We start from the raw sequence: 25,360 nt of genomic DNA, 5'->3' as shown, positions 1-25,360 counted from the left end.
GCAGCCCTGGGAGAACGGGGGGGGGGGGGGGGGGGGGCCCTCAGTGGACCAACAGCCCAGCCCCTGGCAACTGACAGCAAGAGCTCCAGCAGGGAGCAGCAGAGGGCCAAGGAGGCCTGCCAGGGGCACCAGGCTCCACAAGCAGCAGAGGGCCCTGACAGACCAGGGACCAGACAGATGGCTTGGACCTGGTGTAGGGCGGTGCCTTGGCCTCATGACCAGCTCAAGGTTCCAGAGGTCACCTGGGAAAGGGTGAGAGGACCCAGCCCTTCACAAGGTACAGACTAACCAAAAAAAAGCCAAAGAGGTTGTTTCTGGTGTTTCAGAGACCAACTATTTTCAGTCTACAGCCATCCCACCCTGAACGCGCCCAACTATTTTCAAATACAAACTGCACATCCCCCCAATATAATCTGGAGGGGGGTGGGGAAAAGGCAAACGCAGGTCCCTCAACTTCAAACTTGGTGAGATTCAGCCCCAGGTCACTCTCACCCCACCCCCACCCCCTAAAGCTGGTACCAGTAAGGGCCTCTTTCTCTTGGTTACCATGACCACCAGCATCCTCTCACTTTTGGGGGGGGAAGCCTTTGTTCCATAAGATTCAGTGGTTCATTTTAAATTAACTTCAAGTAAGCTAGAGCGGATATGATCTGATAAAACTCTGCCAGAGAAAGACAAGGAAGACAAGCAGAAGGTCGATCGATCGGCTGACTATATTGACAAGATACTGATTGGTTACATGTTGAAGAAAACATACAATACAAAATACAGAAAAAGTTGGTTCCATCCCCTCCCAGTCCCCCCCCTTACCCACCCACCCCCAAATACTCATCATCGTGATTTGGTCAGAACAGGGCTCAGAGCCAGAGGTCAGGGTGACGGGGGGGGGGGGGGGGCAGGTTGTGGGCAAAGGGTTGGTGGCTGTCACAATAATGCTGTGGTAATGCTGTGGTTTCTCCCCCAGCTGTGAGTCAGGGGGTGAGTGGGGGCTGCAGCCTGATGACAGCCAGCTGAGGGAAGGGCTGTCTCTCCCTTCCCTCACCCCTAGGGCCTACCCCACCACCCAGAACCAAGCCCACTCCAAACATGGGTAAGGATATGGATGCTCTTGCTGAGTCTGCTACTCAGCAAGAGGGAAAGAAGGGTAACTGCTCCAACCCCCGCCTCCCCACATACAAGGGTAGGGGGGAACAGGGGCACGTGGCTACTACCAGCAAAGGAAGAGTGGGAGAGCAGTAGAAAGGGCTGGAAGTGGGAAGAGCAGATCATATATATTAAAAAAGTGACTTAAGACTTAAAATTGAATTAGTATTTGTACAGAAAGGTGCAGGTGGAATAACTCACTCCGGCCTATGATCAAAATTCTATGGAGAAATCATGGCGGACCCCTCCCCCTGCCCCCCCAACCCAGTGGTAGCCCGAGTCGTTAAGTGCGATTGGTTAGAGTGGATTCCAGTCGGGTCGGTCAGGCGGAGGAGGTGGGGGCAGTGGGCAGGCAAGGGGGGCTCAGTTGCTGCAGCACTGGCTCCGGCTGGCTGGGTTGTTCTCCTGGAGGTCCACGCCTCGGTTCCGGCTCGGAGCACCAGCTGCATTCTGGGGCTCATTCTTGGGAAGCTTCTTAGCTGTTTGGAAGAGGAGGGGAAAAATGCATTTGTGGGGGTACCCCAATGCTCTTCCAAGTCCATTTGAGTGGAAGCTGGCCTTTTTACCACCCAATGTGGGATAACCCATTGAGGGCTCTGCTTCTATGTGCCACGTGCATTCTGAGTGATTCAGGAAACTGAGGCAAAGAGAGATTAAATAACCTGCCCAGGGGGCGCCTGGGTGGCTCAGTCGGTTAAGCGACTGCCTTCGGCTCAGGTCATGATCCTGGAGTCCCGGGATCGAGTCCCGCATCGGGCTCCCTGCTCAGCGGGGAGTCTGCTTCTCCCTCTGACCCTCTTCCCTCTCGTGCTCTCTATCTCTCATTCTCTCTCTCTCTCAAATAAATAAAATCTTTAAAAAAAATAAAATAAAATAACCTGCCCAGGACCACAAAGTTAAGTAATAAAACAAGGATTGAATCTGGGCAGGATGACTCACTACAGAGCCAGATGGGCCTAAAAATCCTAAGTATTAGGTTAGGGGGAGGGTCACGTAGGGTTTTAGGTGGGTGATAAGCTGAAGGGTCAGAAAGTAAAATGTAGAGACTTTGGCCCCAGGCTTTAGAAACTTCTGGGGTGAACTATCTACATCTGGGAATCAGATAAAGGGATCCAACAGACCTACTACATACTAGACAGCAGGCAAGTGACAGGACCCAGGTCAGGGGAGAGGAGGCGAGCAACTCACCTATTGCCATGAAAATTTCATTCACGTTCATTGCAGTCTTTGCTGATGTCTCCATGAACAGCAAACTGTTGTCGTCTGCATAGGCTTGTGCTTCCTGATTTGGATGGAGGTGAGAAAGTGAGTAGGAGGGAAATGATGACAGTTGGCAGGGGCCAGGGCCCAGGATAAAAATCTCCTCTTATACACAACAGAGACAATGCAAGGGTTTTCAGGCTGAGGGCTCTCCTGCCCTGGGTGCCCCCTACCGCAGACACCTGCACCATAACCTCAAGGCCCCCACTTCATGTACAGCACCTTTCAGCTCACAAACTTTGGCAGATGTTTCACTCAGGTTTCCCTAGGTCCATTCTGCCTTCTTGTTCTTCAAAATCACTAAGCTAGGAAATACTTCTAGAAAGTTATCCTACAAATGCACTCGCACATATAGAAAAAACACAAAAGTATGTGGATGTTGACTGTAGTGCTGTTTCTAGTCTTTTGATGTTACAAACAACCTAGAAGTCCATCAGTTAGGGCCTGGTAAAAAAAAAAAACAAAAAACAAAAACGCACAATATATAGAGCACACTCCGATCTATGTAAAGAAAGGGATTCAGGGGCAGCTGCGTGGCTCAGTCAGTTAAGCGTCTGCCTTGGCTCAGGTCATGATTCCAGGGTCCTAGGATCGAGCCCAGCATTGGGATCCCTGCTCAGTGGGCAGTGTACTCATCCCTCTGCTCCTCCCCAACCCAGCTCTCTCCCCCCCCCTCTTTCCTCTCTCTCCCAATCTCAGATAAATAAAATCTTAAAAAAAAAAAAGGGGACTCATACACATGTGCACATTTCTAGAAAAATAAACTGATGAATTTGGGGGAAGAGAGATTGAGTTTCTGGGTCAGGGATTTACATTTCGTTCTATATACCTTCTTGTACTGTGTAAATTTTATTTGTGCATGTATTATATGTGGAAAAAAGTAATTCTTTTTCAGTATGTTTCATTAAAAAGTGAGTTTACACAAAAAATAAGCAGCAGCTTCAGCGATCCTTACGCATACACACGTTACCAACTGACAAGAGCAAGGAGAGGCAGACAATTGCTTTAGGCCCTCGCTCAAGTTAGGAGGGGACAGCAGATCAAAGCTCCCAGGCCACCTCCCAGCCTACCTCCCAGCCTGGCCCATCACAAAGCCCCCAGAGCAGGCGAGGCTGAACTGCGAGTGGAGCTGGCTTACTCCGCCCTGCCAAGTCCCGTCCATCCCCTTAACCTGGAATTCCACAGCTCTCTTGCTGGCCAGGTCCGCCTTGTTCCCCGCGAGCGCGATGACGATGTTGGGGCTGGCCTGCCTCTGTAGCTCCTTCACCCAGTTCTTGGCCCGTGCAAATGTATCCTGGGGAGACGAGGCCAGAAGGTCAAAAAGACAGAGGAGGCATTCTGCCCAGGGCCACTCACTAGAGAAGCTTGAACTGGCAGAGCCAAGGTGTCTAAGAGGTCACGGCCCTGAAGACTCTGGTAAGAAACCCCCAAATGACATTGGAAATCTGCCCACACCCCACCCAGGAATAAAGTGTCGAGAAGTAAGGGGAAATCTTTACTGTGTTGGTGATGTCATAGACCACGATGGCAGCCTGGGCCCCCCGATAGTACATGGGGGCCAGGCTGTGATACCGCTCCTGTCCAGCTGTGTCCCAGATCTCAAATTTGACTGTTGTGTCGTCCAAACAGACCGTCTGCGTGAGGAAGGCCGCTGGAAGAGGGAAGGCAGGGTTACAGGCAGGAAGGAGCTCCAGAAGCCACCCCACATGCCTCTAGAACTCTGTCTGGGCTCTGGCGATTAGAGGCCCTCTGCGGAGATGGGCCCACAGAAGCCCCCAGCCCAGCAGCCAAACCAGGCCCGAGCAGGGCAGGCGGAGCTTGTTTGTTTCTGTCATGGGTGGAGGGGGCAGGGGGCCACACAGGCTTTACAGACCCACACCAGGCAAAGGCGGCGGGAAGTCAGCCTGCCCGTGAGCCATTTAGGCAGCAGCCTCTGAGGAGGCATGTGGCAAGGGGCAGGAGTGGCAAAACCCAGGGGAAAGCTGACTCCAAACACAGAAGGGTGGGCCCACCCACCCACTCTTCCTCCTCCCTCCCCTCACAGAGAACAGTCCAGCTGGAAACCTCTACAGTCCCTCAGTTCGCTCCAGCCCAGGGGTGTTACTGGCCTTCGGTTTCCTGAGGACACTGTCACACACTTAGCTACACTGGAGATGCCTGAAAGTACACGCTGTTCTACTGCCAGGCAGAGGCTGAGTGGCTGGCTTCCCAGCTGCCCCTGCCACCTCCAGGCATGCTGGCTAGCTACCAACCCGAGTTTTGACCTTGACCCATTCCTGATTGGCCACCCTGTGGTTCGACCTTCAGGGAACACAATGACCTTATCTTTGGCCTGAGGAGACAAGGGGCCCTGTGGCGCTTGTGCATATGCTCAGAGGAGGAGTCCCAGAGCTGGGAGAGGCAGGTGGGAGCCCCCTTTGTCCCAGGACCCAAGAGAGGATCCCACAGAGCCCTGTGTGGAAGCCTGCTCTCCTTATCTGCCCTCCCCCCACCTCCATGAGGGGCCTGGGGACTGCCTCACTTCCCTCTCTCCGGCTCCTGACTTGAGTGCTGAGGAGGCAGCAGAAGACTGCTGACACGGCCCATTTAGCTTCCAGCTGCCTGGAAACCTCCTACCAAGAGGGTAGAGAAAGGATGACTCAAGCCCAAGGTCGGCCCTGGCCCCTCAAGGTTTGTCCTGGCCACTGAGACAGGGGACTGAGTCCAGACCATTTCGTGCTAAATGCTGACTACTGGGAAATCAACGACAGGCTCTGACCTCAAGGGTAAAGGTCAACTTCAGAAACGCTGGGCCACTCACCAGGCCATTTCCCCATTCTGGAAAGTAGGAGAGGCCAGGACAGATGCACTGCCTGGCACAGTAAGAAGGACCCTCAGAGATCCAGACCCAGCCTCTCCCCTCCCAGAGGCCAGGTCAGTGGAGAAGTCTTAGCCAAGGCCACACAATGATCCAGTGGCATAATTAGGAGAAGCAGACAGTTTTTGACCACGAGCTAACTTTTTAATGGCTGATTGCTGGGACTGTGGCAGGGAGACCAGCTGCTGGATTCGGTTCCAGGGCCCAGGTGAGGAAGAGGTGCTGGTGCCCCCGGCTTGTTTATTCTCTCTGGGCAGGCGGCTCCCTTCTCCTCAAGGCCAAGGCATTTCTTTGGCATTCCTGAGGCTGCCCCCACTCCCCTGTGCCCACTCACCTCCAATTGTGCTCTCCTGGTACTCATGGAACTGTCCCTTGACGAAGCGGAGGACGAGGCTAGATTTGCCCACCGCAGACTCCCCCAGCAAGACCAGCTTAAACTGACAGATCTTGTTCCCAGCAGCTGGTCCGTTGGGTCGTGCTGCACCTCCCCGACCCGCCATGGCCCGTCCTGCTGTAGTGGTACCAGTGAGCGTGGGGTGGAGGCCGGCGCTGTGTGAAGAGGCGCTGAGTGAGGAGGGGACCTCCAACTGCAAGAGAAATTAGCAGTACTGCTCAGGCCAGAGATGGTCGCACAGTGAGGCCTTCTTCCATCACAGGTCTCTCCCTGTGCGCTCCCCGACGGAGCTGACTACCTCCCCTCCGGCCAACTCCCAGCCCCCCGGGGCCCCAGAAGTTAGCAGAAGAGCCCTAGCTAGGATGTACTACATATGTATTTGCTCTACAATCATCTGAGCAATGAAAGTGGTCTCCCAACTTTAGGCTCATGGTTCTGAGCAAACATACTGACTTCCCAATCCCAAGTATGTATGTGTGCATACAAATCAAACACACACAGGGAGGACGAGCATATGGAAGCCTAGTGATAGTTAACAGGCTCCTTGGGGTACCAAAAAACCACCTGGGAAGACGCCAAGATCTAGGTGAACAAACAGTGAACTTGTGGTCCGGTAGCTAAGATCACAGCCCACCTCTGTGCAAAGCCAGAGCAGGTGGTGAGGCTGACCAGGGCACAGGGAGTCCCATTAGAAAGCTCATCCTCAGACAAGGTGCTTGGTCAACCTTGTGGGCACTCAGGGACCAGGGCCTGGCCAGTGCAAGTTGCTATCAAGATAGGCATTTTGTCCTGCCAACTCTAGAAGGACCGACCAACTTTCTCAGTCTGAGGCTGGACTGTGCACCGGGATCAGAGCCTCATTTCGCTCCTCCATCCTGAACCTCTTCCCTCAGTTCTCTCATTTGTGATGGGCCAGGAGTCTCATACACATTAAAACACAAAACACACACAAAACCAAACACACACCAAAGCCAAAGAGCTCCGCCGGCAGTCAGAACGGCTGCCAAATTTCCCTTATGAACAGAGACCTCAGTTCCATTCTCTACTGGCAGAGGCGGAGGGTGACGCAGGGAAAGAGCTGGGGAGGTACGGGAGGGCAGAGACAAAACAAGGGACACTGAGACCTGCACCCCCAGCAGCTGGTGACAGCTTAGTCACTGTTAGCGATAGTTTTGGAGGTGCAAAGAAGGATGAGGAGCCTATCTTCAGAAGCCTCTAGAAGACTTATACTAAAAAAATACTAGAACATATACACAATGTTTTACAGATGGGTGCTGAGAGGAGGTATTTGGTCCTGAGCATCTGTACAGTGTCTGAACCCAAGCTGGAAAGAAAGTTTTGATTCAACTGCCCTTGGCATAATGGAATCAATGCAGGAGACATCTCTAGAACCAGATCCCAAGTCCAGCCCTGACCTGCCCCCTGAGCTAGGGGAGTACATTCCCCCGCAGTCAGAGGACGGGGGCGTGAATGCAGAGAAGGATAGATCTGTGGGAAGCCATGGGCTGTGCTCACGCAAGAAGCTGACAGCAAAGGGCTTGCTTTGTTCAATCTGAAATCCTTTTTCACATCTCTGTCCTCCTGGCAACTCATTTAATAAGTGAGCTTCAGGAAGAATGATTCACTAGCCAGGAACAAGTTTCCTTTCTGGACTGCGCCAAAGGAAAAGAAGTTTGAAATGGGAGCCACCTCTTCCCCAACAATACAGGAAGGCACTAATGGGGGAGGGATCTCGATGAGGGACAAGAAATGCTAGTTCTACCATATTTCACAGTTTACGGCATCTCTTTTCACCCCAGTCACTGATGTCTGCATGACTCTATAGCCCCTTGAGGCAGGGTCTGTGCTTTTGGCTTTCTGGCTTCTTCTTTTTTTTTAAGATTTATTTATTTGAGAGAGAGAGCGCGAGTGAACAAGCGTGTGCCCACACGCATGGGGCAGGGGCAGAGGGAGAGAGAGAATCCTCAAGCAGACTCCCCGCTGAGCGCTGAGCACAGAGCACAAGGCCGGCTGGATCCCAGGACACGGAGATCATGACCTGAGCCAAAATCAAGATCCGGCCCCTTTAACCGACTGAGCCACCCAGGCGGCCCAAGGGCTTTCGGCTTGAGAGCCTTCCTCACAAGGCCTACTTACATACTGGGAATTCAGAGTGCTCACCAAGGAAATCATTTCCAGAGACAGCTCACATTTACTGAGTGATTGCACAACCGTTATCTCCCTTAAGCTTTAAAACAATCTCCCAATTTTTTTTTTTTTTTTTCAGATAAAGAGCCTGACGCTCAGGTGTTACATGCCTTGCTCAAGGCCATCCAACATATAGGTGACACAGCTGGACGCAGCTGGCCTGCAAGCTCCTTTATCTCCCTGCCCATCTCCCTGCCATGGGAAGAATGCTGGAGACAACGCCCCCCGTCTTTGGTTTCTGGTTGCTGGCGAGTGAGACCCCCTTTTCGTGGCCCGCTTTGCTGGCCTGCAAGGTGGGGCTCCAGCTGACAGTCACAGGTATCTCGCAGGCCCTGAGCACTTCCAACAGTGGGAGGAGCCGCCCAGGGCCAGGCAGGGCAACAGCAGCAGAGGGAAACCACAATGGAATTACGAGTTGGTTATTACCACAAATCCACGTGACACATCATCGTGGCTGGGAGGCAGAGTGTGGCTGGGGCACTACAGAAGGAGATATATAGGAATGGGGAGAGAAGATGAAGTCCCCGATTCCAACAAAACCAAAGCGGCTGGGGCTGAGCGCTACTGGGGTGGGGAGTAACCAGCACCCACAAGTCAAGAAACACAGAGATAACATCAAAGTCTTGTCCCTATCCAATCAGTGGGTTTCCAAGCCTTCCCAGACAGAACCTGGTACTGTTAACAAGCCAGAAGGAGGGTCAAATAACTCTCACCCAGTGGTTCCTGAACTTGTCTGCTCATCAAAATCACCTGTGCAGCCAGCCCCGGGAGGTTCCGATGAAAGTTTGGAGGGCCTAGTCTCTGTATTTTTTTTTAATTTTTTTATCTTTTTAAAGATTTTTTATTTATTTATTTTAGAGAGAAAGAACAAGCAGGGGGAGGGGCAGAGGGAGAGAAGCAGACTCCCCGCTGAGTGGGGAGCCCTGACACAGGGCTTGATCTCACGACCCTGAGATCATGACCTGGGGTGGAATCAAGAGTCAGATGCCTAACCGACTGAGCCACCTGGGCACCCCTGGATTTTTTTTTTTTTAAGCGCTGTAGGTGCTCTGCCTGGCACACACTGGCTGGTGACATGTTCTGCCTGGATGCTGGTCCTGACTTCCAGAGACACCTGAGCAGGCACACATGGTACTTTTTACAGCCTGCGTTGCCTCGTGGTTTTCCTGGCCCCACGTGGTGGTCACATGAACAAAAGTATTGAACCCTCCCAGACAACAAAGCACAGAGGAAGCTGATTTTGCCCCAAAGGGCACACGAAGGGGGCATTTAAGACAGGCGAAGGCCACACCCAGAACCCCAGGAAGCTTTATGCCCTCCGCTCCCAAGACTGGGAAGCTGAGGATGCACCCCCGTAGGCAGCAAAGGTAAATTCATGCACTGAGCTGGCCTGCCAGCAGGGGGAGGGAGTCTCACTGTGGGGAATCTTCTGAACCAATGGCAAAAACTGTCCACGGGTAGTCAGATGATGGCATTATAACCACAAATGCCATAATAAAAGTCTTCTTTCAGACAAAACCAGGCGCCTGGGTGGCTCAGTCGGTTAAGCGTCTGCCTTCGGCTCAGGTCATGATCCCAGGGTCCTGGGATCGAGTCCTGCATCGGGCTCCCTGCTCCGCGGGGAGCCTGCTTCTCCCTCTCCCTCTGCTGTTCCCCCTGCTCGTGCTCTCTCACTCTTTGGCATATAAATAAATAAAAATCTTTAAAAAAAAATAAAATGATTAAAAAAAAAGCCAAAGTTGTTGTCAGAGTTTCTTACAAGAGACAGAATGAGCCAAAGATTTTATTTTTTAAACCAGTTTCTCCAACACCAGGGAAAACACACAAGTAGGATGGATTTCCTCCTGGACATTTTCATGAAGCTGCTGAAATGGGCGGAGCTTCAGACCCATGACAAAAGACTCTCCTTGACATGACCTGCTCCCCTCACCCTCCAAATCTCAACATTGGTTTGTTCAGAGGCCATGGAGGATAAGCACCATCCCCAACCTCATTAACTTCACAGGAAATGGGAGCGATTGCAAGGGCTGGGGGGTGCCCTACACTTTCCCCAACAATGCACATGCAAGGGCAGAAGGGACCTGAGCTCCTAAACATATACCAGCCAGCTCTGGGGCCGAGGGCGGCAGAGAGACAAAGAGCAAAATGCCGCTCCTTCCTTACTCTGGTTTTTCTCTACTCTGGACACTATGGGTAAGTGGGTACCAAACTTTAACAGAATCACCCAGAGCGTTTAGAAAAATAACCCCAGCCAGGGGCGCCTGGGTGGCTCAGATGGTTAAGCGTCTGCCTTTGGCTCAGGTCATGATCCCAGGGTCCTGGGATCGAGCCCCACATTGGGCTACTGGCTCAGCGGGGAGTCTGCTTCTCCCTCTGCCTCTCTCCCTGCTCATGCTCTCTCTCTCTCTCTCTCCCTCTGTATCTTGGTGTCTCAAATGAATAAATAAAATCTTAAAAATAAATAAATAAATAACCCCGGCCAACTGAATTAAAATCTCTAGAGGTGGAGTCCAGAAAATGTTTTTAAAATAAGTTCCCCCAGGTATTCTAAGCAGCCAATTCAAGGACATGAGCTACAGCTGATACAGGAAGGAGGCAGGAATGCAAGAGACAGTAAGGCACCCCCAGATCAGCGCCATGAACAACAAAGGTGGCTCAGATTGGAGGTGGGGGCTGGTTCCTGGCTTCACTCAACTACTGAGGCCTTCAAGACACCAGCCGCTGCTGGACTGTTGCCCCTTGCCCAAGCCTCCACTAGAAATGTCTCTTCTCTAACCATGAAGTCACCCACTTCATACTTTTTGTCCTTCCTGGTAAAAGGGTGAGCAATTCCAGCTGATGGGTGTCTCTCGTGTTTCCTGTTTGCTTCAGAGACTTCCTCTAGCTGATAGTCCTGGCACAGCCTGGATAGTGAGCTGATTAGGGAAACCAATCAGACTCTGTTGACCAGAGGCTGAGAAGGGCTCACTCAAGGTTAGCCCTTGAAGGGGAGGGGGAAGGACTGGGAACCAAGTGACCCCACCCCGCCCAGGGCCCCCTAAAGGTAGTTCTGGCCAGTGACTCTTCAGCTCTACTTTACTCTAGATGAAAGCATTCCTGAATATTTACCACCACAAGAGCTGGGCAAGAAAAGATGAGAGCAGAAGCAATTTGTTAGCTTAAAGAGAACCAAACGTGGGGCACAGGAGCAGAGGTAATTAGGTTCAAAGGTAAAGGTGGAAGACCTTAAAAAGCTCAAATCAGCTGGGGAGGAGATGATTTACCTGTAAGCTCAAGAACACAGCTCTTCCCCGAGAGGGAAAATCACCTCTACCAGCACAGAGGACCAGAGGGCAGACTCACAGCAGGACTACCCGGGCCTCTGGCTGGTGGCAGAGCCAGAGGGAAGAAAAGTCTGAAGCAACACAAGCCATGAGCCCACATGAGATACCCACTCATCCTTCCCTAGCACAAGTGGCAGGTTAGGACTTGGGAGACGGAACTGAATTTAGTTAAAGCCTGGCTCCACTGTTTATTAGCCGAGTGACCTTGGCCAAGTCAGACAAGCGACTGCTGTCAGCTTCAGTCTCTTATCTATAAAATGCTATTGTTTAATACTGATCGCATGGGGTTGCTGTAAAGGTTAAATGAAACAATACATAGTGTGTACAACACAGTATGAGGCTGGAGGTGAGGCTCCGACAAATGACAGGTTTATTGTACTACTAAGTGCCTAACTAGTTTTGACTCACTGGTTGTCAAAGCACAAAGTCCTTGAAGACCTAATCCTCCTCTTTCCAATTACAGAGGAGATGAAGGTGAGGTGAGGTGGCCTGCCCAGGGCCATAGCCAGGTGGTGGCAGAGCCCAAGCCCAGGACTCATAATTCTAGCAGAGCTCCCCTATCACTGATAGAAAACCCAAGAATATTAACAGCGTTATTAAAGCCACTACAAATAAGAGGGGCTGCCACCTTCTATGTAGGCTTTCATAGCATTATGGCTTTAACAATGGAAAACAGAGTTTGTATCAAACTGAGAAAAAATATTGCTAGATGGAAAAATTCTACTATCTTGATTTGGGAGGTAGACGCACATATATACACAAATGTAAAAATCCATCAAGCTATCCAACTGAGATGTGTAAATCTTGTAACATGTAGGTTACAGGTCAATAAAAAGGTAAGGAATGTTTCTGGTATAGAATTTTGCATACAACGGTGAGAAATTAAAGCTTACAAATGACATGAAACCAATCTAGCTCTCCTGTAAGATACCTTCTGCCTCCTCTATTGTATAACAAAATTCAGAATAATAAAGATGATAAAAAAGATGATGCCTGAATTTGAAGAGGGCCAAGAGAGAGCACCCGGCTGGCTCAGTCAGAGGAGCACGCGACTCTTGATCTCAGGGTCATGAGGTCGAGCCTCACGTTGGGTGTGGAGATTACTTAAATAAATAAAAAACATTAAAAAAAAAAAAAGACCGAGACAGAACAAAGGTACCCACCTAACAAGGCGCAAGCAAATAGGATTCAATACAAATAGGACTGCTACACACATACTAAGAATGTATTTGTATTTAACTGTGGGCTGAAGAATTTTAAAGTTGTTTCAAGGTTCACGACAAAAAGAGAAGGTGACGTTTATGTCTTTTCAGTGAGAAGAAAGGTTACAACAGTGGCGCTCTGCACTCTCCAACCAGTCCACAGAGTGTGCCGAGGACAAAGGGGTTTAGGGATGCAGGTCGGGGGGATGGAATCAAAGAGAGGAGCATTTTCCTGTGTGACCAGGACTATGGGATTGCAACACAGAGGACCTGTGTCCCAACCTGGAATGTAACAGAGGAATCTTGGCCCTGGAAGCCAGAAGCTTAAAAGCCCAGGTTGAGATCTGGGGAGAACGGTGATGGGGGTGTGTCGGGCCAGGGCCGGGGCTCCTCATCCCACCGATAAGTAGGGGCTTCAGGATTAGGAGCGCTGGCAGCAGGAGGGGAAGGGGTGCTGCGTTTCCATGGTCACAGTAAGAGGACTCCCTTTCCGGGAGGGAGGTAGGTAAAACAGCCCAGAGAGGGTCTCTGAGTGAGCTGGCTCCCCTCTCACTGCAACAGGCCCTTGAATCTGCCCCAGCCCGCCCAACTCCCTTAACCTGATCAGTTTCATCTTACTCCCCTTTCAATGAGAACACCCCTCTGGGGCTGGCTGCCGGGACTCCCCCACCACAGCGGGGCCCTGGCGGAGTCCACAGGAGTTCCAGCTGAGGCCACTAACTGCTCTAATACCTGCAGAAGGGGCCGGGTGTGGGGGCTCCAGGACGCTTAAGCCCTAGATGCACATGAACAAGTGGTCCTCCCCACCATCCAGGCAGAACCTGGGGCTCTAGAGCCCTTTCCCCCGGGGCAGAAAGATGCCAAGCTGAGTTAGGCAGAAGCCACCCTTGAGGGACAGACTCCCAGCTTCCCGGAGCTCTGGCCCAGCAAGAAAGCCTTCCCTGAGCTTTGCGCTGCTTTCTCAGCTCTCCACAATACAGGGTCCCCAGAGGCTGACAGAAGCCGACTCAGCAAGCACTAACTTTCAGGCGGAGGATGGAAACCTCCAGTCCCTGCTCCCTCTCTTCCTGCGCCCACAGGGAGGAAGGCTGCTGGTGGGATGGGGCGGGGGGGACGGCGGTTTACAACACGTATCTGCTGACACAGCTTGGTCAGTGTGGGCTGCCTGTACTGTCCGCAGAAGGGCCCCAGGAGTCACTGGGCAGCTCTGAGATCCTCATTCCCGGGTCCTGCTGGCCAACAGAGGAGGCAAGCTTTTGGGTGGCAGATTAGTGAGGCAGGCCAGACACACAGGGGACTGCCTGCGGCTGCAACCACACAAGGCTCAGTCCTGCCTCCTGATTCTAAGAGGCACCAGGGGCCCCAGGCACTCACAATGACATTCCTAAGAGACTCTTCTCCCTAAGAGGGCCCAGTCTCCGACTCAGCACACCCCAGTCAGCAAGGCTGTGGCAGCTCTATAAGAAGCCTCAAGCAAGAGCTCGGTGTGAAGTCTGGCACCTTCTGCAGCACAAATCCACACCTAGCTACAAGGCAAGGTGAGGACATGACTGAGGCTGAGGGGCAGCTCACACCCCACCACCCAGCTCTTCACCTGCCAGTGCCAGGTGAGATGATGAGAAGAGAGCCGGCCAAGGCACAGGGGCTTTCCCAGAGCCACCCACAACCTGCCGTGGCCCCAGGATGGAGCACGGGTAATGTGAAAGCCAGTGAGGACAGGCAAGGGGTCTCTGCTGACCCACAAGCCTCACAACTACCCTGTGTTGGTTGGTTCTGCTCCTGCAGTTACTATACTATTTGCTTAGGATGGTTCTAACTGGAATCTCAGCAATGCAGGGCCCATCTTCCCCTCTGGCTCGGGAGGGTCTCTGCAGGGGCCAGGAGCACCAGCTGGGACAGCTGTTACTTCGGCTGCTGCCCAGGCCCAGAAAGACACCAAGAACCTCTGGTGAATGTCAGGGTCATCAGCAACACCTGTTCATCCGGCTACTCGTACCAACAAGCGCAAATGACACCCCTCACAAACCCTTCCTGTCTTTACAAAGAAACCGAAAACAAAAGAAAGCCAATTTAATTCACTGCCCTCAGCTCCTAAATAGAGAGCAGAGGGCAGAGATTGTGTTTGAGAGGTGAATGGGGAAAAGAGAATCAAGTGTCAGACACCAGCAAACCCAATTCCTCTTGCTTAAGACATCACATACACTGTGATCAGAGGCTGCTCAAAGAACAAGAAACAAGGTCAAAGTTCCCACTGTCAGATCTGAGGGCCCAGGGCTGCTCTCAGGAGCCCGGAGACCAAAGCACAATGTTTTAGACTGACTTTTTCTTTCCTAATCTTTGCTGAACAAAATGCAGAAATAGTGCCAGGTGAAGAAACTAGGCAATGAATGGGTCTAAACGAGTTTCAGTGAGTGAATCACGCTAATACGTCCACGGCCCCAAATTATCATAAGGCTGTTATGGGTGGCACGAGGTTGGAGAACTTGGGGGCTTAAGGATTGGGAGTGAAAAGGTAGAGAAATTAAGGGCACTGTTGCAGAAGAGAAGGATCTCACAACAAAATTCCCAAAGGCTGCACTAAGGGTTTCCTTTGTTTTTTTGTGTTTAAGATTTTATTTATTTGTCAGAGAGAGCGAGCACGAGCACAAGCAGGGAGAGTGGCAGGCAGAGGGAGAAGCAGGCTCCCCACTAAGCAAGAAGCCTGATGTGGGGCTCGATCCCAGGACCCCAGGATCATAACCTGAGCCGAAGGGAGACGCTTAACCGACTGAGCCACCCGGGCGTCCCTGGGTTTCCTTTGTTTTAACAGCACTTAACATCGTGCCTGGCACACAGTAGGTGCTCATAAATGTGGTGAATGGAGCCTGCAACACAGGCCTGGTTGGGTCTGGCAAGGGATGGGGCAGCTGAAGGCTTAAATCCACAACCACCTGCCAAATTGCTCACCCCTACTCATAGAGCCACAGCCCAGCCGAGGAGCCTCCTCACTACCCCCGACAGGACCGACTAGGTTCCTTTTGCACAGGGGCTAAGAGCACAAGTGCCAGAGTCAGAGCAACTCCAGTTCCACTCCCACGGCCACCATGTACTAGGGTGACCTGGTGCTGTGTCACGGCCCCCACTTCCTTACATGTGAAATGGAGAGACTAGTGCGCCCATCTCCCAGGGCTGCTGGGAAGGGGCTACGTGAAAGACTCTCAGCGGAGGGCCTCGCTCCAAGCAAGCACTCAGTAAAGTTGCTGGGGCAGAGAAGCCCCTGGCCCTGGAAGTCCCTATGAAGGAAGTGGATCCTCAAACAGTATGTTCATCCACTAGTCACACATTCCTCTACTTGTAGTCTCCCTGGACCCCACTCTTCAATGCCCCTCATTTGGAGAGAACGCTAAACAGGACAACTGCTAGGGTCTGAATGTTTGTGTCGTCCCCCCCCCACCTCAAATTCTTATGTTGAAATCCTAATCCCAATGTGATATTATCTGGAGGTGGGGCCTTTGGGAGGTGATTAGGCTTCGAGGGCAGCACACTCATGATTGGGATTAGTGCCCTTTTAAACGAGGCTCCAGAGAGCTCCCTCACCCCTCCCACCATGTGAGGACACAGTGACAAGTTAGCCTGGAAGGCAGCCTTCACCAGAACTTGACCATGCTGGCTGCCACCCTGATCTTGGACTCCCTGCCTCCAAAACTGTGAGAGAGAAATTTCCTTGCTTATAAACCATCCAGTCTGTGGCATTTTGGTATGGCAGCCAGAACAGACTAAGACAACGACTTTCAACAGTGTCCTAGAAAAAGGACCACGCTTACCCTTGATGTCCCGAGTCCTATCAATAACCATAACCTTGTATTATCTGGAGACTGGCTTCCAAAGCCACAAGAATGGAGGGGGGACCACCACGATCCAGAAAAATCAGCAGAGTTGAGCCCTCAACCAGGTAAACCATAACCCCTTAAAAAAAAAAAAAAAAAAAGGAAGAAAGAAAGAAAAAGCCCCACAAGAGAGAGCATCTTAAAACCCAAATACCCTTCCTTCCATTTCAAAGCCTCTTTCAGGAAAGGGAAGAAGGGGTTCAGTTGTGGAGAGGGGGTGGGGACAGGACCAGGACAGCTGACAAAGAAACCAGAGTTCCTTTTAAAGAACCAGGCTGGAAATGCTAGAGGTTTGGAAACTGGCGTCATTAATCACCACAGCCTCTGAGCAGCTCAGAGAGCAATGATGCCTAGGAGAGCAGCCAGGGTGAGGAAGGCCACCCACGGCCTCCCCCACGCCCAGGATGCTCTGACAGAGCCACCTGAAGGGGACACACATGCAGCTATGAACAGAACAACTAGGGGCTTGTAAACCAACTCCTGTTAAGATCCCAAGTTAGTGTTTCCAGAAGGGCTCAAGTTACACATCTTCAGAGGGCTGACAGTACAACAGAAGGATTTAAGCTATTCAGTGATTCAGGATCACAGCTCAAAGTGACAGCCTGCCCTGGGCCTGCCTAGAGCCACAAACCCTCCTGAAGGGGAGGTCTGTTTTTGAACGGCAGCAAAAGAACGCTGGCCCAGACCACATGGACTCTTACAAGACCCAGAGCCCTGGAAAGTTGGGCTGGAGAACGTAGCACCTGAAATACGGGATGATGATGTATCTCATCTTCCCAACTGGATAGTAAACTCCAGAGTAAACATCTAACCATTTTTGGATCAGTCCAATTGCTGGGTCAGTCAAAGCATCAGGCAGGGTTACAAGAAGTACGAATGGGTGAGTCGAAAAGCAATGGCCCTGCTACCGGGGTCAACTACCAGGATTCTCACACACCCACATCTCCCGGCGGGGGTGGGGGCATCTCCACTTTGTCTAACTCTGGTGTCATCGGTGACTAGCCACCAAGAGGAGACACAGCTTGAACCCATGCACACAGCTCCGTATCAACATACTTAGTGGAACTCGTTACTAAAAAGACAGTATGGTCTTCGAAAGACAGCCGATTCTAGGACTGGGACAGGAGATAGGCAAAGTAAGCCTGGAGCTTCTTGCAGTGCCGAGAAGTGGAGAAGTGCTCACAAAATGAAATGGGGGTGGACCCAAGAGTGCTGACAGCGCTCCCCGTGAGCAGGCCTGGAACAATCTGAGTAATACAACAAAGTAGTATTGGATTATAAACTGAAGGTGAAAATAAATATCCACGAGCCCACACCATTACAAATAAATGAAGAAAGAAAGAAATGAGGGATGACAGATCTCCCCTGTACAAGAATTGCAAATATAAATAATTCATGCAGATACACTGCCCTCAGGGAGAGGGGCGCCATTCCACACTCAACTGTGCGCTACACAGAATGACTGCCTTCCCAAGAGGACAGTACGGAAAGGGGAGGGGAGACAGTGACTTCATGGCGGGGAAACCTGACCCACATCATTTCAGCCAGGTGACCGAGGCTGACAACAGTGATAAGTCATGTTAATTTTATGTGCCCTCGATACGTGATGACAGCGGCGCGTCACCTGTGTCGTCTGCCTCCCCAAAACTCTTAACCCCAGTGTCATCGTGAGAAAAACATTTGACAAATCCCAACTGAAAAACACACTAAAAAATACCTGAACAGTATTCCTCAAAACGGCCAAGCTCATTAAAAACAAGGAAAGTCTGGGCGCCTTTGTGGCTCAGATAGTTAAGCGTCTGCCTTCGGCTCAGGTCATGATCCCAGGGTCCTGGGATCGAGTCCCGCATCGGGCTCCCTGCTCCTTGGGAGCCTGCTTCTCCCTCTGCCTCTCTCTCTCTGTCTCTCATGAATAAATAAATAAAATCTTTAAAAAAAAAACAAGGAAAGTCTAAGAAACTGTCTCAGCTGAGAGGAGCCTTAAGGACGCACAACTAAATGCAGTGTGGCATCTGGATGGGATCTTAGAACAGAAAAAGGTAAGGAAATCTGAATGAGGTATAGACCTTTCATTAATGATTATGTATCCAAACTGATTCATCCATTGTGACCAATGTACAGTGTTAACGTAGGATGTTAATAATGGTGGACAGTGGGCAGGTGAGGAAACTGTACTACGGGGTGCACCTGTTCTAAAACTACCCTGAAATAAAGTTTATCTAAAAAAAAAAAAGAGGGGCGTCCAGGTGGCTCAGTCGTTAAGCGTCTGCCTTCAGCTCAGGTCATGATCCCAGGGTGCTGGGATGGAGCCCCATGTCGGGCTCCTTGCTCGGCAGGAAGCCTGCTTCTCCCTCTCCCTCTCCCTCTCCCACTCCCCCTGCTTGTGCTCTCTCTCTTGCTCTCAAATAAATAAAATCTTTAAAAAAAAGAAAAAAAAAAAGGCAGTGGCTCGTCTTGTGACAAAATGAGATTCAAGGACTCCAGTGACCATGCACTCACGTTCCTAAGACAGGTTAACTCTACACGGAGCTGCCCTGGGGGCGTGCGGGAAGAGGGGCGAGCCTCACCAACAGTCCCCAGAACTGCATTCCCCAGGCCCAGGGCCTGGGAGTTCAAAGGCCATGCCAGTAGGTTCCACAAGCAAGGCTGCTCTCACCGCTGCCGGTGTATGCAGCTGCCGCCCGCCACTGTCTCAAGAACGAGCCTATGCAGATATGCAAAGCAGCTCCCAGGGACCGGAGTTAAAGTCACTCCCGGTGATCCTCGCTAAGTACTAGCCTGGCGTCAGTGCCGCCCTACCACAAGAAGCTGCAGAAGCCTAGCTACCAGATACACGTGCTGTAGAAGGTGGCCCACGGAACTGTGGATGCCCAAAGCCATGCCTCCCTTTCCCGACGAAACCCTTCACCGGAAAGACTGAGACTGGGAGATCGCTCCCCTCTGGAAATTCAGTTTGTGACCCATCCCCACCCCTGTGTCATCTGCACTGTAACATTCATCCCATTCATCTGTTTGGTCTGTGAGCAACTTGCTAGAGGACAGGCCAAAGATACAGCCCAGGCTTTGGGGTCAGATGGATGCGAGTGACTCGCGGGTTCACCAGGTCTACGCTGTGTGAGCTCAGAGAGTTCGCGTTCAAGGACGTGAACCAGCCATGTGCATCAAGGGCACCTAGGAATGTCTGCCCCTTCCTTTAACAGCCGCAGAAGGGGACGTCCATGCTGGAGACCATGCGAGGACTGGATGCACAGATAAAACAGGACATGATCCGCGCCCCTACAGGGCTCATGCACTAGACAAGGCGTGCTAAGAAGAAAGTGCAGAGGGGAGAGAAGCCCTCAGCCTCCTTGGGGGAAGGGAAGGCTTCACAGAGGAAGTGACTTTCCACCTGTGCTTGGAGAGCAAAGTCTGGAGATGCCGCTCCCGGGCAGGGGAGGGGAAGAAGAGCCCTTCAGGCAAAGGGAAGAGCACAGAGCCCAGAGATGGGGGAAGAGGGGCTGTGCTGCATGGGGATCGCAGCACAGACTGGATTCTGAGCCCTGACTGCCAGAGTTCCCCACCTTAACAAGGGTATGAAACACAGTACTGCCCTCCTGGGGTTGTCCTGAGGATTAAGGAGTCAGTACAGGAAGCAAAGCTCAAAAAGGTGCACTTTTACTTGTTTACTGTTCCCATATACAGGAGATGTGGGTATATAATCTGAAATCTACTCTCCTAAAATACCAGGCTATTCATTCGGACAAGGCCTTAAGAAATATGCCAATTCTCCTTTGCCATGGCTCCTGAAAGCCCCCGACCTTGGTGCCATCCCAGTTTATAAATCCTACCTGAAGCAGTGCTTCTTAAATAGCCCCAACAAGGGGAGAGGAAATGCAAAACCCTAGGAATCTGGGAATTGAATGCAAAGCAGCCTGCCACAACCAAAATATTCTCTTTGAGTTTCTTGTTTTAGCTTAAGATTCAGACAAACTTTGCATTCTGATCTGTAATAGATCCAGAACTCTTTTAATGCAAAAATGTTTAAGATGAAGACGGAAGGGCCTAGAAGACTCCACAGCACATGACCCCAGCAGGGACGGAGAAGCCCAGTGGGAGAAGCACAGCCAAGGCTTGAGCATTCTCTTCTGTGAAATGGGCAGACAACGCACAGCAATTTTAATCGGTATCTATGAGATGAGACAACATGTGAAACCATCAAGCAGAGCACAAGGCATCACAGCACCACCTGGTACAGACGCTGAATCAGAATCCTGGGGATGAACTGTAATAGGCCTTTAGAACCCCCCAATCCGCACAACTGCTACTTGTGTCCATCCATCCTGTGCCAGGGCCGGGACTAGCTCCTTCACCCTCTGTTTCTAATTCTGCAAAATACTTTGTATCCCCATTTTACTGGAAGAAAGAGAGGCTCAACAAGGTCATGGAACAAGTCCAAGGCCCTGTGACTGGTAAGTGGGGGAGTCCAGATGACAACTCAGCTCCGGCCGACTCTAAAGCTCTTGCGCTTTCCCCCCTACCATACCACCTGTTTACTGGGCAAGGGTCAGAGAAAGAAGGCTCTAAGAAGTACTTGCTTCATGGGGTTAAATTCATGATCTCGCTGTTTCCATGTAAATTCTAGTGAAAGGAGCTCCTTCTGGAGAGCCACGGTCTTCCCACCTGCAAGCAGCGGTAGCACCAAGGGGAATCGGGGGGAGAAGCAGAAGCCGCCTCTGCTGGCTCCCACTACCCATAACCCTGTCCAGAGAGACCCCTGAGCCCACTCACTTTTACTTTCATTTTCTAGCCATCAGGACTTTCAGGTTCTCAGAATTAATGGTACAGATGTCAGCAAACTGTCAGGCCCTGAAGAGTACTGAGACCTGGGACTCATAACTGCCATGGTCCCCAGAGGCAGAGGAGATGGGGATCCAGGACAGGAGGGTGGGGAAGAAAATGGAAGCAGAGGAGGGGGATCAATGACAGGGATGCTTAAGGGTCTGCCTGGGGCCTCGGCTTGCTCATCCTGCACGCTCATTCCTTAAAGAGACCCAAGGAGGGCTCACTCTTCGGGAAGATGAGGCACATCGAATCCCAAGTCCCAAGCCCCGGCTCTACGGCTTTCAAACTGGATGATCTAAAGCTAGCTACTTAAATTCCTTCAGCATCGTCTTTAAAACGGAGATACAAATCCCACTATCTTCCAGGACTCTGTGAGGAACAGGTGTGAACTTTGTTTCCTGTGAGAAACATGCATGAAAAAACTGCAACTTTATTTTTTTTAAAGCTTTTATTTATTTATTTGACAGAGAGAGAGAGAGCACAAGTAGGCACAGCGGCAGGCAGAGGGAGAGGGAGAAGCAGGCTCCCCACTGAGCAGGGAGCCCGATGTGGGACTTGATCCCAGGACCCTGGGATCATGACCTGAGCCGAAAGCAGATGCTTAACCGAATGAGCCATACAGATGCCCCCAAAACTGCAACTTTAAAATGATTTCTAAAAATCTGTTGTTGGGATGCCTGGGTGGCTCACTCAGATGAGCATCTGCCTTCAGCTCAGGTCATGATCCCTGGGTCCTGGGATCACCCCACATCAGGCTCCCCACTCAGCGGGGAGTCAGCTTCTCCCTCTGCCCCTCCTTGCCCCCTGCTCATGCTCTCTCACTTGCTCTCTCTCTCAAGTAAACAAAATTTTTAAAAATAATAATAAAATTGGGGCGCCTGGGTAGCTCAGCTGTTAACCGTCTGCCTTCAGCTCAGGTCATGATCCCAGAGTCCTGGGATCCGGCCCCGCATCGGGCTCCCTGCTGAGTGGGAAGCCTGCTTCTCCCTCCCCCACTCCCCCTGCTTGTGTTGCCTCTCTTGCTGTGTCTCTCTCTGTTAAATAAATAAAATCTTAAAATAATAATAATAATAATAAAAGGAAAATCAGTTGTTACCACCTGTCTATTGTATGAAGGCAGGAAAGGCCAGCTAGTTGGAAGAGGCAAGAGAGGAGAGGCTTCTGTGTCACACAGAGCCCTCCCTCTTTCTGCCAAGCAACATCAGATCACTGCTTGGAACTCTACAGTCCCTGGATGCCCGAAGTGGCTGCCTAACTACCCGGGGCACTGATGCCTTCCATGTCTCCCTGAAAGGGAGAGCTTCTCCTTCAAAAAAAAAAAAAAACCTGTTTCAGAATCCTAGCTGGGAGAGCGTGTCCAGACAAAGAAGGTCCCCTCAGAAGGCTGGCAGCCTCATCCTGGGACTCCCAAAGAGTTCCAGAAACCACAGCTCACTACCAAGGATGTAAATTTGGTTAGAGACCAACAGCCAGTGAGCAGGGAGGCCTCTCTGGCCCTGCCCCTCAGAGGCACAGGCTGAGCAGATGAGAGAAACCTGGCGGGCCGAAGAAGTCTCCAATGACCCTCCAAAGAAGACCACACAGATAGAGAGCTTGTGATCCAACCACTGGCCCTAATTAAGGTAGGCTTTCCTGTTGTCCAATAAAAAATGAAATGAATGCATCCCAGGTCTAGCTCAAAAGTTTGTAGGTGTCAGACACTGGTGACTGTCCAGAAGTTAAAAAGGTCCCAAGACAAAAAATGTTTAGCACCTGTAAGGGCTGTAAAGATGGCCCAGAACACTGAAGAGCTACAGAAATTCCCAAAGACTGCATGGTCTTTCCTCCCTCCCTCGGCTGTAGATAGCAAGGGTCAGCCATGGCCTCAAAGAGTCAGGCTACTCTCATTAAGGTACAGTCTCTGGCCTGTACTTTGGCCACATAACAAAACCTGCGAGGCTGGTCTGAGACAACAGCCATTTCACACACCTAAGTCCCAAGCAATAGACAAGGATCAGATGTCAGTACAGGCTGCCTCTTGGAAAGGCTTGGGGGGGAAGTGGGGGAATCAGTACTTTCTGGCATGCATGGGAATTCCTTGGGCTACAAAAATTAGCATATTAAGAACCCAGAGGTGCCACTGTGGTCTCAATTTACTCCTCTGTAATCTACAGTTTGTTCCAAGCCCAGAGGGACTGGAGAGGCCCTGAGACGAGGTAAAAGTGGCACAGACCTGTTGATCAAGGAGGGGTGTGTGTGTGTGTGTGTGTTTGAGAGTGGGAAAGAGATAGGCCAGGACCCTTCAATTCCACACTCCTCATTTTTGGTCTTTCCCCTACTCCCTAAAGACCAGCAGACAGCAGTCCCAGGAAGAGCAGTCCCTCTGAAGCAGCTTGAAAACCACTCACGTGCTCGGGGAGGACAGGGCTGAGCCTGGAGCCAGGGGGAGGGGGAGAGGAGGGGAGAGAGAAGATAATGAATGGGCAGATCCACCCTGATCTGTGATCTGTAGCTAGGATTAAGCAAACCTCAGCTAAATTTTTCAGAGGCAGGAAGAGAGACACACTCCAGAGAACACAACTAGAGAACAACATAACTAGAGGACAGGGTTGGGGGTGGAGGGGGCAAGACAAGGAGAAGACAGCTCATTCCTAAAAAGTGGCCCAGACTTTAAATTCTGCTGAGATCCTGGCTGGCTCCCTGGCTTGAGGAAAGAGAGGAAGTGAGGAGCTGTGGGAGCCTGTGCGTGTGGAAGGCTCTCACCCAGGACCCCTCCGCCCCCCCAGGAAATCGAGCTAAAATTTCTCTAGGGCTGGAGGGAACAATTGTTTTTGTGGGACGGGGGGGTGCGGGGGGGTGCGGAAAACGGCGACAGACAGCACTCCTCGCCACCTCTATAGAGAAGGAAGACAAGCTCCTTCATACCTAGGAAAGATTCCTCCAGTTCTGGGAGCAGAGGGAGCAGAATTTGGGGTCTCTCCCTCCCACAACTGGACTGGACAGGCCAGAGGAGAGCCCTGGGGGTTTCCCAAGGCTCATAAGGGGCAGGTAAGGGAAGGAAAGAAGGGCCCCCACTTTGGCCCGACGCCTGGGGAGCCCCTTAAGAGGGGGCTACGGGTCGGGGGAGGGGTCAGTATCCCCCTAAGCCGGCGTTGGGCGGGAGGAAATGCTGCCCCGAAGAGGCTTCAACGCGAGCGAGACACTAGGTCCCAGGACAGGCACACTCACGGCGTCTCCTGGGCGGCGGCGTTACTTGGGGCCGGGGCTCGGACGGGCTCCGCTCCTCTCCCCCCCGGCGGTGTCCCAGGCTCCGGCCTCCACTTCCGCCTTTCAGCCGCTCCGGATCCGGATCTCCACCTCAGACCCGCCCCTCAATACTCCCAGGTGACTGACAGGGCGGAGAGACCAATGGGAGGCACTCTTGGCCGACTCACAGTCGACGCCTGTGGGGGACACGGGCGAGGCGGGAGAGCGCGCGCGAGGGACGGCGGGACTTGTAGTTCACAGAGCTGGGAGGAGCCGGTGGCCGCCTGGGATTTTAGACTTAGGGTGGAGCCGGCTGCCGGCGAGGCGGAGCCCGACCGGGAACTTTTTAAAGCCAGGCCTGCCAACCGCGTCACCTTGGGTTCCAGGAACCCCGAGGGGAGGCAGGTAGCAGAGCGCTGGAAGAGGGCAGAAGGCTGTGTGTGCAGAATTGGAAAAGGAAAAACATGGTGTGAATGAATATGCACATGAGGCCGCAGTCCTGAGCACTGGCTAAACTGGAGAAGCCCCTGTCTGCACTTTTCTCGGGCCAAGTCAGCTTGGGGAGCCAGACTGGGGGGGACATTCTGTGACGGAGAAGGTGATGGAAGTGCCATAGGAAGGGTTCTCTGGAGGCTACTGGGTGAGATCAAAGGGAGAGCTCCTGCCACTTGTCAGCCCTAAGCCAGGACCCTCCTCCTTTGGCTGGACACCAAGACACACCAGGATCACCTCTACCTCTGCCATCCCCCACCTCCAATCAGAACCAGCTCTTGTCTCTGATGCCAAAAACAGAGCCGGACCACTTCTGCTTTGGCTCTCCCCATCCATATATACAGATTAGAACCACTTCTGTTTGCCTCCCCCACCTTGACCTCCATATGGATCAGGACTATTTCTATTTTTTTCCTTCCCTCAATACGGATTAGGACCACTTCTGCTTCCGCCCACTCCCATCCCCCAACACAGACCGGTATCTCCTCTGCCTTGGCTTCCCAGGAACTCCCAGGAACACGACTCAAAACCTGATATGGAGTCAAAGCTCAGGCCCTCTGTGCTGTAGACGTTGTTCCTGTGACACCCAC

The 25,360-nt window shown here is 51.8% G+C and overlaps 1 protein-coding gene across 1 annotated transcript; it reads right to left on the bottom strand.

Moving 5' to 3' along the window:
- Positions 1 to 690: 690 nt before the first annotated feature.
- Positions 691 to 24,375, bottom strand: RAB5C (RAB5C, member RAS oncogene family). The gene is made up of 6 exons (XM_028094053.2): positions 24,261 to 24,375; positions 5,595 to 5,847; positions 3,903 to 4,054; positions 3,575 to 3,697; positions 2,332 to 2,425; positions 691 to 1,622 (listed from the first exon to the last, which is right to left on the bottom strand). Exons 2-6 carry the CDS (start codon positions 5,758 to 5,760, stop codon positions 1,507 to 1,509), a joined length of 651 nt encoding a protein of 216 aa, XP_027949854.1. The 5' UTR covers positions 5,761 to 5,847; positions 24,261 to 24,375; the 3' UTR covers positions 691 to 1,506.
- Between the last annotated feature and the right edge of the window lie 985 nt (positions 24,376 to 25,360).

This window comes from Eumetopias jubatus, unplaced genomic scaffold (genome assembly GCF_037043125.1).
Source record: "Eumetopias jubatus isolate StellerSeaLion01/CBP00866 unplaced genomic scaffold, mEumJub1_p1.0 scaffold_10, whole genome shotgun sequence".
Lineage (NCBI taxonomy): Eukaryota > Metazoa > Chordata > Mammalia > Carnivora > Otariidae > Eumetopias > Eumetopias jubatus.
Note: the sequence above shows the minus strand (reverse complement) of the source record. Positions and strands in the feature narration are given on the sequence as shown.